The following is a 14,188-nucleotide window of genomic DNA, read 5'->3' on the forward strand; positions in this document are numbered from 1 at the left end:
TGAAACACGGCTCGCTGCATGTTGACCGACGCTGCTGCGGACACGCTGGGTTAATACGCGGTGGCGGTGAATTCCACCTGCGTCTTCCACTGCTGGTCCGTGGCTCCTGGAGGGTTTCAGAGGCCCCGCGCGGGCGGCCTGTACTTCCCTGCTTGGGCCCCTCCCCGAGGGCAAGGGCAAGGGCAAGCAGGCGGGGGTGCGCGGGGGGGGGAGGGCTGCACCTGCCCAGCAGATGGGGCTCCTCGCGTCCCAAGTGGGCGCTCCAGGGACCCGAAGGGAGACAGGAGGGTGCGGCCCCATCCCGAGTCCGGCTGCTCCGGCCGCCCTGCGCCCCCGCCCTGCGCCCTCCGCCCTGCTCCCCGCGCCCTGCGCCCCCTGCACTGCGCGCCCCCTGCCCTGCGCCCTCCGCCCTGCTCCCCACGCCCTGCACCCCCCGCCCTGGTTCCCGGCCCTGCTCCCTCCGCCCAGTTTTGTAATGCGAGGCCCCGGTTCCCCGGCAAGCGCCGAACGCGGGCGCGGGGCAGCCGGGCAGGAGGACTCGTTCGAGTTCCCTGGCCGGGCGGGACGACATGACCTCGGCCGAGAAGCTGGAAGAGGGCGGCCTGGAGGACGAGGAGAAGATCACCGCCGCCACGCTGCGGGGCAAGCCCCGGCCGCTGCCCATCTCGGCGCTGTCCTCCTTCAGCTACGTCCCACCGCGGCGCTCGAACCCCAAGGAGCACAGCCACTACTCCCGCCAGCCCGGGTGAGGCGCGGGGGCGGCGCCGGGGGAGGAGCGGGGCCGCAGGCGAGGGGCGAGGCTAGGGGCTGGGGGTGAGGCTGGGGCGGGGCTTCAAGCGAGGGGAGACGTTGGGGACGGGACGGGGGCGGGGCTGCAAGCGAGGGGCGAGGTTAGGGACTGGGGGCGGGGTAGGGGCGTGGCCGGGGCGGGCTGCAAGCGGGGAGAGAGGTTAGGGGCTCGGGGCGGGGCTGCAAGAAGGGATAGAGGCCAGGGGCTGGGGCGGGGCAGGGCTGGGGCTGGGGCGGGGCTGCAAGGGGGGAGAGGTTAGAGGCTGGGGGCGGGGCTGGGGCGGGGCTCAAGCGGGGTGGGTGGGGGAGAAGTTTAGGGACTGGGGTGGGTCTGCGGCGGGCTTCACAGCCGGGAGTGTTGGGGGGGGGGGGGGGCTGTGCCACCCAGAACGGGGACTGGAGATCCAGCTGCACTGCGTGGAAGGGGTCTGGGGACCCGGCAGGGCGTGGGGGCGGGGCCCGGGCAGCCTGGGGGATGCTTCTGGGGGTGGGAGCAGGACAGGACACTGGGAAAGGGCTACCGGGAAGGTCGAGTGGGTGGGGGGGGGAAGAAGGGACTGCTCCCTGGGGAGGAGGACTCGATGGGGCGCCCGGGGTGGAGGGGCCAGGGGCTCCTCGGCGGAGTCGGTGGGAAGGGCGCCTGGACCCCGGAGAAGCAGAGCTTCTAGTACTGCGAGACACAGTGACACCCACCCTCCGGAGCTGGAGGGGCCTCGCGGCTACCCGGGGGTGCACAGTCTAGAAAGGGCGCGCCGAGGCTGTGCAGCGTGTGGGCGCGGCCCCCTGAGCGGTCTGTGCGGTGGTCCCCAGGCCGTGAGGAAGAAGCCAGGCCGATGGCGGGGCCTGGGTCCCGGGGACCCTCGGGTCCTGGGTCCCGGGGACCCTCGGGCCGCCTTCCCACCCACCAAGGAGAACCAGGATTAGGTCTGCACCATCTGGCGCCGCGGCTCTGGGAAGGTGTGCGTGGTGGGAAGAGCTCGGGCGGGTCTGAGCAGCCAAAGCCCCCAAGAGAGGGCGGAAGGGAGAAAGAGAAGCGTGTTGAGAGTTGTCCAGGTCACCCATTCCTTTCTTTTCAACATTGTTTCTGTAGTCCCCAGGGCGTCCCCGGGAATCTGATTAGATAAGAGCCTTGGTTGGGGTCCCTAAGCCTGGCGGACAGCTGGGCACCTGGGCTATCCCTCAGCCCTCCTGGTGGGATGGGATGGCCAGAATAGGGGTGCCTCACTCTTCAGACTGCTGTCACAAGTGCCACAACTGGGTGGCTAAAAACACCAGAAACCGGGCTCTCAGCCCTGCAGGCTGAAGCCACAAGTGAGTGGGCCGGTGCTGGTGGGTCCATCCTGGCTGCTCTGCTCCTGGCGCTTGGCCAACAAGCCGTGGGTTTCAGGGCCTCCTTAGTGGCCCTGTGGCCTGCTCTGTCTCTCTTCCCATGGCGCCCTCCCCTCTTGTCTGCCTGTGCCCACACCCCCCTTCTAAAGACACCAGCTGTGCTGGACTAAGGGCCCACCCACTGCAGTCAGCCTCATTCAATTTAAATGATTCCGTTCACAATAATGCTTTTGCAAAAAGTTCCCAGGTACCCAGGATTAGGACTTCAAGGTATCTTTTTGGGGGACACAGTTCAACCCATAGCACAAAATACAGATCCACTTGGAAAGGCAGTTAATGGTGTAGAAAATAACCCCGCAAAATGCCTCCTTCCTCTCCTAGCAGCCCATGATCAGTGGTGCGCAGGTAAGTTCCCAGTTCAGGTCAGCCCTCGCTGGAGTACTGGTGGGAGGCCTCTGACGCTCACGAGCTTCACTTCACACACAGAAGCAGAGTTTCCAGTAGAAGCGACGTGGCCCTCAGCCTGCCCCCGAGTCATCTCTTGAATCTGAGGCCCCCACTGTCTGGCTTTGAGCATGTGGAAGGACTGGAGGGAGGGAGGAAGGAAGGTCTCTTGACACCATACCTGTCTCTGCTGGCCATTAAAACAGGAGTGGGGTGGAACGGAAGGGGTCCCAACCTTCTGCAACACACACCTCTTATGTTTTTTTTTCCCTGTGAGCAATAGCTTTTAAACAGCTGTAAATAGTTTCATTTATTAAGTGGGCTTTACATTTTAAGTATACAGCACCTATGATACTGCCAGTGAGTTGATGGCCTTTGTGAGATAATAGCCAAAAAGCCAGGATGTTGGTGTATGAAGTTGTTCTATGCCACTTTATTGAGAGAATATAAAATTCACCTGGATTTTTGGAATAACAAAGACAGCTCACACTACACCGTTTGTACCTTTGAGGAGTCCCTTTCCATAGCACCCTAAGGTGGACTGTAGACTGCTCCTCAGTGGGGTGTCACTGATGTAAGGTACCGCTGAGGGCTGCACAGTGGGATTTGCAGCTTCTGAAGCTCAAATGTGGTAGAAAAGCAGAGCAGAACCCCTGCCCCCTGTGGGCCAGGCCCAAGATGGAGAAGGGCAGAGTGAGCCTGAAGACTCAGTTTCTCCTTCCTGAATTTGGCGGTCTGATAAGTGGCCCCACCTTCCAAGGCTGACTGAACAAGGGCCAGAGAGGGGCCCCGAGGTAGGAAGTGACCCGGGCTCTGTCTCTTGGAGAGAAATCAGGAAGGAGCCATAAGCACGCCACTTTATAGGACAGGGCCGGCACACTAAGGCCTGTGGGCCAAATCTGGCCCCCTGCCTGTTTTGATAAAGTTTTTTAAGAACACAGCCACACCCATTCATTTCCCCATCATCCAGTCTAGGATGTTGGGGCTGAGTGATTGTACGTGACAGAGCCCACGGGGCAGGAGAGTTCCCACCTGGCCCTCCACAGAGAAAGTCCCCGACTCCTGCTCAAATGCCTTACTGCCTCCTGGAAAAGGGAAGTGTCTTTAGAACACATTCATTCAAATGGGATTTTACGTGTTTAAAGCATTTCAGGGCAGACTTGATTAGCGGGGGTCACAGGCAAATTCAAGTCCTGAGGCTTTGGGTATGACAAAAGGAAATGATGCCACCAAAATAAATATTAATTAAAATCTAAAGAAAAGAGCCTTAAAAGCACAAAGAACAGCAAAAGGCATTTCAAAGTCCATTTCATGGGTGAGCTACCACTGTTCATGCCACGTTATTGGATTATGGGCACTGGTATCTGATCAGCTCCAGGGCTCCAGGAGCAGTTCCCCTGACCTTGGGATCATGGACATAAAGAGAGTGAGTTCTGTAGGACAGGTTTGCTGAAGGACTGAACTGCCCTGAAATTCACTGCAGGTAATTTCAGGCCCTACCAAAGCTGAGCAAATTACTTCCTAAGTCATTTCCAAGGAGCACAGTTAACAGTAGTCAGTGGTGGTTAGCAGCCTGGGCTGAGGAGTCCTGGGTGGAAGTGTCAGCTCCATGTTGACTAGCTGTGACGGCTTCACGAGTCACAGCCTCTCCATCTCACTTTGCTGTTCTAGGACAGATCAAATGGAACCAACCTCACAGAGCACTTATGAGAATGAATGTAATTAGTGTGCATACAGTGGGCCACAGTGAGCCCTGGGTCAGTGGAGCTCATTACTGTTATTGGCTTTGGCTAGTGATGGTCAGTGCCCAGAGGCCCAAAGCCTTTCCTCCCTGATCTGGTCACTGTAGGAGATGCACATGATAGAAGCTTCAACGTGGAGGCATAGCAGCCCAGGCAAACTGAGACAGTGGCTTAATGTAAAGATAGAGTTCCCATGCCAAGGTGTGTGTGTGTGTGTGTGTGTGTGTGTGTGTGTGTGTGTGTGTGTGTGTGTGTGGCAGGGAAGCTCTACTCCATCCAGTCTCAGCAGCCCAGTGGCGGGAGGGCCACTGCTCAGCCTGCTGTCCTTTCAGTGTGAAGCCTCGGGAGCCCCTGGCCATGAGCGCTTTCATGCTTCTGACTGAAGGGTTGCACATAACTCCTCGGTCACATGGAAGCACCTAGCAGAGGAGCAGGGATGGTTACTCCTCTGGGTGGCCAGGAGTGGAGGAGAATGGGCTCTTGGTGCCTTCTACCACTCAGCGGACCCTGAAGAGCCCTCTGGGTTGGGTCTCTGGCTCCCCTTCCCACTGTTGGAAAGCCCATGCTTCTCCTGCCAAGTGCCCTTTCTCAGCCACAGCTCCACCCCAAGGAGCGAAGTCTCCTCCGCAGTCACGTCCATTTCCCACCCCCAGCCCCACAGACCTCAGCAGCCCTCTTTCTGCGCTGCCCTCTACTTTGTTCACACCTCAGTTATTTCCTAAGGGAAAACTGATGGTAGACAGCAAGGGCTAAACCAGTATCAGGAAACACTGAATTCAACAATACTCAAAACACAAAGGGCCAGAGGGACATCAGGAGAGAAAGGTAAATGGGGTTCGTTTTGCTCTGTGTTTTAAAAGCAGCATCAATCCAGGTGGAATCTGACCCTCCTCTTGACATAGAGGTGCAATGGACACAACCAATCCAATGTCCACATAGAAGAGGTGGCATTGGATTGGGAAAAGTGGACATAATGGACAAAGGGTATGGGGAAAGGCAGGAAGAGATGAGAGGTGGAGGCATCTTTGGGACATGGAGCTGCCCTGGATGGTGCTTCAGAGGTAATCACCGGACATTGTAAATCCTCACAGGGCCCACTTGATGGAATAGAGGAGAGTATGGGCCATGATGTGAACCAATGTATATGAGGTGCAGAGGTGCCCAAAGATGTACTTACCAAATCCAATGGATGTGTCATGATGATGGGAACGAGTGTTGTTGGGGGGGGGGGGGAGAGGGGGGGTGGGGGGGTGGGGTTGAATGGGACCTCACATATATATTTTTAATGTAATATTATTACAAAGTCAATAAAAAATAAAAAAATTTAAAAAAAAATAAAATAAAAGCAGCATCATGTGTGAAATAGGAAATCCCTTGAGAAATTGTAATAGCAAAATACCAATAAACCCAGAAGCTCTGTTTTGTGAGAGCATCTAAATCTAGATCAGCTTTATTAACATTCTGCTTCAACCCATAAAGTAGTGGAAGAAAAAAAGAGAAAAGAAAAATTGATGAAAAAAATGAAGGAAAAGCAGATTTTTCAGTTTGGTTAGTTGTTGGAAACAGATGGTCATGTTACTAACTGAGGCTGGCTGGTGATGAAATTATTTTCTTTATTTTTTTGTCATAGAAGAATTCATTTTTGTTCTGCAAAAGTTCAAAATATGCAAAATCCCCACAGAAAAAACCTGTCTAAGATTTTGATAACATCCACCGACAGTGCTAAAGAAGGCTATTCTGAGCTATGGTAGGCTCCTGGTAACTAATCCAGGGCTTGGGAGGCAGGCATTGCTGCTTGCTCATCGTTCTTACTTTAAAGAGTGTTTTAGACCTGACTAGAAGGAGAAGAAATGGGCTTTTTTTGTCATGTTGCGTATCATACTCTATTATGCTGGGTTTCTCCAGCTTAGGGAACAAAATAAAGTACCACTTGCTCACACATTCAGTGTAGGGTGATTGCATGCTCTGTTCTTGAGCCCATTCTTCCCTTTTAGGATCTTCCTCCCAGAATAAGAACCCTAGGGGCTTGCTCAGCTCAGAAGGGTCAGAGGAAGCACAAGCCCAGCCTTTTCCCTGAGGATCTCCCCTTTCCCTGTTCCCCCACTGTTAGAGCTGCCCCCTGCTGGCTGACCCATCCCCGGGCTGGGCGGGGCTGGTCCCACCAGGTCCCACCGGGTCCCACCAGGTCCCACCAGAGCACAGTCAGGCTGGCCACCCTCTCCACTTTGGCACTAGGTTTCAGGTGTGAAGGAGGAGGGTACCTCCCACCTCTCCACCAGGTGTCTGGAGGCCAGGTCTCTGTGCTGGACCCAGCAGCTGTTCTTCACCACATATGTGTTCCACTGTGGGCTGGTCCCGAGGGACTCAAGCCACAGATCTGACCAGGAGCCCAACTTCCTTCTAAGTCCTTAATTTCCTGGGCCTGTGGGGGTGGTGTGAGAGTGATAGGGAGCAAATTATCTTTCTTTCCTGCCAGCTGGCCTCAAGTGGGCTGGGCAGTACCTCTACTCAGAGGGGAGGGTCTGGATTCCAGAACATTCCCTGGCAGAAGATCAAGTTCCTCCTTTGGAGAACTGACCTCCCACCATCCCAGCAGAGTGGGTGGGGTGCTTGGGCTTCCTTGGATTCCTGAAGGGCCTTCTGGTCTGGAGGATTACCTATAAAGTTTCCTTCAAGAGGACAGAACACTCCCAGCTAGAGATGACACCCAGCCCATCAGCTTCCTATGTTACATATGTTAAAGATAATGAGATCTCTCCATGGTGTATTACACTTTTTTAAAGTTTTATTTTATTTTATTCAAATATCATTAATTTTATGTAGTGCAGCAGTTTGATATTGTGTATGAATTCCAAAAATAGATATTGGATCATGTTTGCAAACTGGTCTCTTCCTCTGGGCATATTAGATTGTGTTAACTTCAGAGATTTCACTTTTACTTTATTAAATTATGATGGGGGTTTTGAATGGGCATGTCAGTAGGATGTTGAGTCTTCACCCCTTTGGTGGGCAGGGGCTCACCAAGAAAAAGACATGGCAAAGGAAGCAGTTGGAGTTTTGAGTTGGAGCCCTTTGAAGTGAACACACAGGAGAAGAACACAGAGGAATAGAGATGGCTCCATAGACACGGCAGAGGCCCCAGGAAGAGAGCGAGCCTGATGGTCTACATCTGACCTTGTGGAGAAAACAGAGCAGCTGAGCCCAGAAAGAAACAAGGCCCAGGGAGAGAGACAGACCTTATGCCAGCCTAAAGCTGAGACCAGAAGCAGGGACCACAGAGCCTGAAGAGGAAGGCTGAACTCTCGCAGAGACCAGCAGCCATCTTGCTCCAACATGTGGCAACAGACTTTGGTGAGGGAAGTAGCTCACACTTTATGACCTTGTGACTGTAAGCTTCTACCCCAAATAAATCCCCTTTATAAATGCCAACAGATTTCTGGTACTTTGCATCAGTACCCCTTTAATTGACTAATACATATAGTCAAAACGATTGATATTTTTTGTGTGATTTTTCCCCATTGCTTTGATGATTAGAAGGTTCTTAGAGTTATTTTTCACTTACTTTTAAAAATCCATCCAGAATTTTGTCTACTATGAAATGAAAAGATACAAGTTTATTTTTTCCCCAAAGAGCTACCCAATTTTCACAGTATCAAACACTGAAAACTTTATCACTGGCCATGGTTTGGGCTTCTCATTAACCTAGGAGTGTATGAGCCATACTGGAGGTGATGCTTTCAGCAGAAGCAAAGGCCATGGTGGGCCTTGGAACCCTGTGCCCACACCAGAAGGGGACAAGATTGAAGGCAGTGATAGGAGGAAGCTTGGGTACAGCAGGCTCATTCTGGCCTGCAGTGGCACAGGAAGAGAAGCCCTGGGCCTGTGCTGGTAGGTTTTCTGTCCTCCCCTTCCTGTAAAGAGACTCAGAGCACAGGCACACCAGGATTTCAGCAGCTGTGTGACAAGTTCCTTTAGCATGGCCACCCTGGAATTCTCAAGAACTTTAAAATAGTACTAAGGACTGTCTTGTTGCCCTTAGCAGGGTGGCTGTGGATGACAGCCAGGCTGACTTATCTTCACACCTCCCCCAGAAGGACCAGGTGTCTTGCACAGGATGGAAGGTGTGTGAAGGGTTTGTAGAGGCTCAGCTGAAGCTGCGTTCACCCAGTCTGAGTTCCTGGAGTCAGTGAGGATGGGCGTTACTGGGTTTTCCAACATACTCTGCATCTGGGCTGCATTATCCTAACAGCTGCCTTCTACCTTGTGCCTTGTAGTTGGTAGAAATGCTTCCTAGTGTTACTATCCAGAAGAAAAAAGTAATGCAAAAACAAGCTTAGGCAACCTGGCATTAGGTTAGAGACCTGACACTCCCCAAATCCAGCAAGACCAAGTGTCTCAGTTCACTGCTGGGAGGATCTAAGGCAGCCAGAGTGAGCCACAGCTAACCAGGGGAGGATTAAAGAACAACTAGCATGTGCATTTCTTCTTCTTTTATTAGACAATGAGGCAGATGTACTTTCCCTTTAAGAACAAGCTGGGATGAAAAAAACGGAGGTATTAAAAGATGATACCTCTTTTAACAGCATTGTTTTCTAGACAACAGATGTATGTGAGTGTACAAATATTTTATATTTATCATACACATATGTATATATACATATGGATATATATGAGCTATGTATGCATATATATATGAATTACCAAGTATGATAGCTCATGATAAACTATTTTTGTCTCTACAGAGGGATTTGCCTATACACAGCTGACTCTTGGCTGACAACGTAACAAGTAACTCCTTTTCTGTTACACATTCCTAGGATTCAGGAATGGTTAATTTTGCAAGAGCAGTACAAGCTTACTAAAGAAAATTGAAGAAATACAGTAGAAGACATGAAGGAGAAAACCAGCACACAGCCCACGCCCCTCGAGACAGAGCACACTGTTTATTACTTTAAGTTTGTGCACAAGTGATGGAGTCAGAGACAGAGAGCTGGGGAGCTGTCCCTGGACAGCGTCAGCTGTTGCATTCAGGGGTTTGTGATCTTATTGTTATTAGACAAGTTATGGGCCCTGCACCATTTTTGGCATAGCACACAGAGAGTACTCAGTAAATATTTGTAGAATGAATGAGTGAATGATTGAATGAATAAATGAATGGATACTAGGCAGGCCTAAAACAAAAGCAGGGGGCAGAGCACAAATAAGAAAAAGAAGACAAATAAGAAAAAGGAGTGGAGAAGAAATGGAAAAGGAAAAAAATTGAGGGAGCTAAAATGACCGGAGAAGAAAAGAGGCCTGTGCCCCATTCCAGGCCCCTTGGCTCCAGGGGCACCTGCTCTTGCTGGGCTGGACCTCGGTTCCCTGCTCTGGGCCACAGCCAGTTCCATTCTAAAGGGAGACCCCCCCCAACCCCCAAATACTTGCTGCAGCCTGGAAACTCTATGCCCCTGCGCTCCATCAGGGACAGGTTAGCATCTGTGTTTCATCAGGTTTTGATGACTCATCTTCAAATAAATGCATGACTTTCTCTTTTTATTCCAAGACAGGTATTGTTTCCCTCTATGACTGCATTTTTAAGAAGAATCTAGATTATAATCAGAAATTGCACCGAGATGACAGAGAACACGCAAAAAGCCTCGGACTTCACATTAACGAGGAGGTCATGTTAAGCCCGGAAATCCACCAGCTATTACCAGATTAACATATGAATGTGTGTAAGTGTTGTAATATTGTGTTCAGTTTGCTTTTCATAACTCAGGGAATCTGGCAGCTCTCCTGAGTCACACTGTACCCAGAAGCTATGACTAAGCTATTCTTACAGCTTCTCTCTCTTATCATGTTCCTTGTGTGTTAATTGTTATGATTCAGTTGTTTGGTTCTATATAATCACGCAATAAATGAGAGCAAAACTAAGAGATTCTTTTCCATGGGTAAAATAAGTCTTTGCTTATCTCTTAATTCTGGCTGTCTCAGTTCTTCTTGGGACCCTGGACTCCCAGGGATGACCCTGCACAAGCAGGACTCCTCCTCCCAGGCTAGCATCACCACCGCGCATGGAGCAAATCCCTGCTCGGCCTCCCCTCAGATTTCTGAGAAAAGGGTTTTCATGTAGTCAGCCACATTGGGTGGCATCAGGACAGCAGTGCTCATGGGGAGAGATGGCCAAGGACTGCAGCAGGTCACCTGGGGAGGAGCACAGGGCAGGTGGGCTTCTCAGAGGAGTTGGCATGGGACCTGAGGACTCAAGGATGAGGGAGCTGGCTGCATGAAGGGTAGCTCGGGAGTGCCCTGGTCAGATGGAAGGGATTGCATGGAAGCACCAAGGTGCAACAGCACCTTGGCATATGGGGGCAGTGGAGAGGTGAGCTGGAGGCCGGAAGCCAGAGGCCGAGGCTTGCCTGGCCACAAGGGGCACTCAGTGGCTGAAGGAAGGAGCTTTGTTCTGGGAGCAGCGGGCAACTCTGAGGGTGTCCAGCCAGGAAGTGCTGGAGCTGATTCATTTTAAAAATCATTGGTCTCACTTTCCCCCAGTCCACCCAATGATGGAAGAGGTTGTTGATGTGGGAGGGTTGGGGTGGGTGGGTTGGGGGTATATGGGGGCCTCATTTTTTTTAATGTAACTTTTAAAAGAAAAATAAAGAAGAAGAAAAAAACATTGTTCTGGCTGTAGGTGCAGAGTAGCCCACAGGGCAGCCTTGAGTCTAAATGGGAAGAGCAGTCCAGGCAGAGCTGGTGGCGCTAGAACCCCAGTGGGAGAAGTTGGCTAGCTGGTGTGCTGATGGACCTGGTGTGAGCTGTGGGCAAGAGGAACCCAGGACTGCTTCTAGATCTTTCTGCTTGAGTCGCTGTGGACTAGGGGGGAGTGGAGGATGTATTTTACTAAACTGGGGCTGAGGGAGGGGCAAGACCATGTGGTGAATAATCAGTTGCCTGCCCCAACATTAGGATTCCGTGATAAGGACCTTTTGCTAAGGCTTCAGCCACTCCACCTAAGTTCATCTGTGAAGGCTCTAGCACCTCTTTACAGGCAAAGGTCTATCATTGGAAGACGGGCAAGACTCCAAGAAAGCTGCTCTCTATCACTGACTCCTTCAGGAACAGAGGAGACTTCTGTAAAATAATACCTAATATAAAGTTGACCACTCTTTTGTAAGAGTGTAGGATTATGTAATAAGATGCAGCACAGACCACATTTAACATTGCAAAAAAGTGTATTCTTTATCAGAACGTATCACACTGCTTCATTGTCACCAGAAAGGGGAAAAGCTAATTATTAAACTTGAGGTAGCCTGAGCAACTTTCCATGCTTTCCCAACCCACCTAGTAGGAGCACCTCCATTTATTGAGGATGATTTTTACTGCTCTTTCCCAGGAAATTGCTTCCTGGCATTAGGTCTCAACAGGCCTAACTGCCTGTTGCACTAGGCCCTCCTGCTGCATTTCCACACTGCAGCATTAGCCTCACAAAGTCTGATCTGAGGACAGTGCTTTTAATGTAGGCCAGTTGCTGAGTGGACAGCTTTTATTTAATACATTTGACAGAAATTATAATACACAAGCTTCTGGTGGGAATCATTGGATTTTTGCCTGTTGCTGCTGCTGTTTAAAAATGTCACCGTGTCATTTTTCACAATAATTTTTATTTCAATGTGAAAGAAAGTGCTGGAGGTACTATGAGGTATATCATTTTTGTTCACATTCATTCATTCTGAATTTTTCTCTCATGAGAAAAGCATGCCTGGCATTACTTATATCCATGTAGTCAGCAGATACCTTTTGATCATCTGCTATAAGCTTACTGGGCATAAAGGCCACAAGACAAAAGTCCCTGCCCTCTGAGGGCTTACATTCCCATGAGACAGAAAAATAAAAGGCAAGTGCACAGTGAACCTAATTGCAGGCATTGGTCAGTGGTGTGCAGAAAATAAAGCAGTGTAGGGTGAAATGTTAAATGAGTGAGGGGGAGTGGGGAGGTGGTGGGGGCAGGGGGTCTGCTTTGGCTGAGCTGGGGGAGTCTGGGAAGACTGACTCTTGAACTAAGACCTGATGGGAAGGGGACTGAAGGGAGAAGGGGCCACGTTTCCAGGGGGAGGAAACAGAGAAGATGAAGGTCTGGAAGCTGGAAGGAGGCCTGTGTGTTTGGGGCAAGAAAGAGGGCCAGGGCAGGAAGAAAGGTGGGCAGGAGGCAGCTGGGAGAGAGGGAAGAGGGACGGAGGTCATGAAGGTGTGGTCAGAGGGAAGCAGGGCCCAGGCCGTAGAGCCTGAAGGCACTGCAAGAGCTTTGGCGTCACCTCGGAGGGACCTGAGGACACTGGCGGGTTCTGAGCAGAGGGCACGGAGGCTCACATGGTACAGGCACCCTCAGGCTTTGGAGTAGCCTGTAAGGGACCAGGGAGGAGGGGATGCAGGTGTACCTTGGTGCATCTTGGTGGGTGCAGGTGCGCAGGCACACACCTACTGCATTGTGGCAGGGTGCAGGCATGCAGGCACACACCTAGGGCAATGTGGCAGGGTGCAGGTGTGCAGGCACCCACCTGGTGCACCTAGGCAGGGTGCAGGCACGCAGGCACCCACCTAGGGCAATGTGGCAGGGCGGAGGTGTGCAGGCACCCACCTAGGGCAATGTGGCAGGGCGCAGGTGTGCAAGCACCCACCTAGGGCAATGTGGCAGGGTGCAGGTGTGCAGGCGCCCACCTGGTGCACCATGGCGGGGTGCGGGTGCATGCCCACCTGGCACCCCTTGGTGGGATTCAAGCACCTGCTGCGGCAGACCCCTGCTGACAGGAGCGTCTCCATGATTTCCCACAGGAGCACGAACAGCCTGTTGAGGTGCTGACGTCTTCCACCTACGGGAAGCGCATCCACCAGCCTGTCGAGCCACTGAACTGCGACCATGGCCATGCCAGCCACGTGAGGGCTGACTTCCACAGGAAGAACGACATTCCCAGCATCAAGGCCCCTGGCTTTGGGCACATTTCTCCAGCCTGAGGTTGCCCCAGGCCCCAAAGGCCCAGGGGCCCCTTCCACAGAGAGGGGAGCCTGGGGCCTTACATCCCCATTGTGCTGACACCTAGGAACTGCAGCGATGCCCCCGTCAAGTCTTTCGGTGGGGACGAGGAACATCGAGCAGCTTCCCTAAGGGGCCTCCGTCAGGGCCTTTAAGATGTGGGGGCATCTGGCAGGCTGGCTTTTACATGAGACTATTTCAGATGAAGTGATGCTGGTGCCTCATTCACTGCGGGCACCTCCATGACATTAAACCTTTCCCCCCACCTTAAGTGACTGGGCTTTTTGTTCATGGGCTCTGCATTTGTATTTTGGGAGGGAGTGGAGTTATTTTCATAATTGTCACAGAAGCCACTACTGCCTGATATTATCTCTAGTGTACACAAAACAACCTTTGCCTTTTACTTTCCTCAAGAGGAAATATAAGGAAAGTTACATTTTGGCACACTTGAACTCCAGATACTGCAATGCACTTTCTCCCCAATGGTCTGAACTGCAAATAATGGAATTTTGTTCACTTGAGGACAAAGATCCCTAGGAAGGATGGATGGTCCTGGTGTCCAGCATTTTCTGCTGCCACTTCACAAGTGAAAAGCAGCTGAGGTCATGGGGAAAGCATGGACCTTGGCATTCACCAGGATTGAGTGAAATTCTGGCTCCTTTATTTTCTAGCTCCAAGGTCTAGTGCAAGTCATGTCATCTACTGGAGTCTACATTCCCCCACTTTTACAGCGGGGGATCCTAACCTTGTCTGTGTCTGTGTCTGGCTGGTCTGCCATGACACATATCACAGGCAGCAGGAATTCATTGTCTCAGGGTTTGGAGGCTAGACATCAAATCAAGGGACTGGCAGCCATGCTGTCCTGCAGCAGGGTGTC

The 14,188-nt window shown here is 51.8% G+C and overlaps 1 protein-coding gene across 1 annotated transcript; it reads left to right on the forward strand.

The window, feature by feature from the left end:
• The first annotated feature begins 569 nt into the window (after nucleotides 1–569).
• LOC131276653 (cilia- and flagella-associated protein 90-like) lies at nucleotides 570–13,292 on the forward strand. The gene is made up of 4 exons (XM_058290183.1): nucleotides 570–735; nucleotides 6,490–6,500; nucleotides 9,847–9,963; nucleotides 13,113–13,292. The coding sequence occupies exons 1-4, from the start codon at nucleotides 570–572 to the stop codon at nucleotides 13,290–13,292; spliced, it is 474 nt and encodes a 157-aa protein (XP_058146166.1).
• The last annotated feature ends 896 nt before the right edge of the window (nucleotides 13,293–14,188 follow it).

The sequence above is a fragment of the Dasypus novemcinctus genome, chromosome 30 (assembly GCF_030445035.2).
Source record: "Dasypus novemcinctus isolate mDasNov1 chromosome 30, mDasNov1.1.hap2, whole genome shotgun sequence".
Taxonomy (NCBI): domain Eukaryota; kingdom Metazoa; phylum Chordata; class Mammalia; order Cingulata; family Dasypodidae; genus Dasypus; species Dasypus novemcinctus.

Bases quoted from the DNA above. Each gene is read 5' to 3' on its own strand.
- LOC131276653 (XM_058290183.1), top strand. From the start codon at position 570: ATGACCTCGGCCGAGAAGCTGGAAGAGGGCGGCCTGGAGGACGAGGAG. The intron at 9,964-13,112 runs GTCATGTTAAGC...GATTTCCCACAG, and splicing joins GACTTCACATTAACGAGGAG to GAGCACGAACAGCCTGTTGA.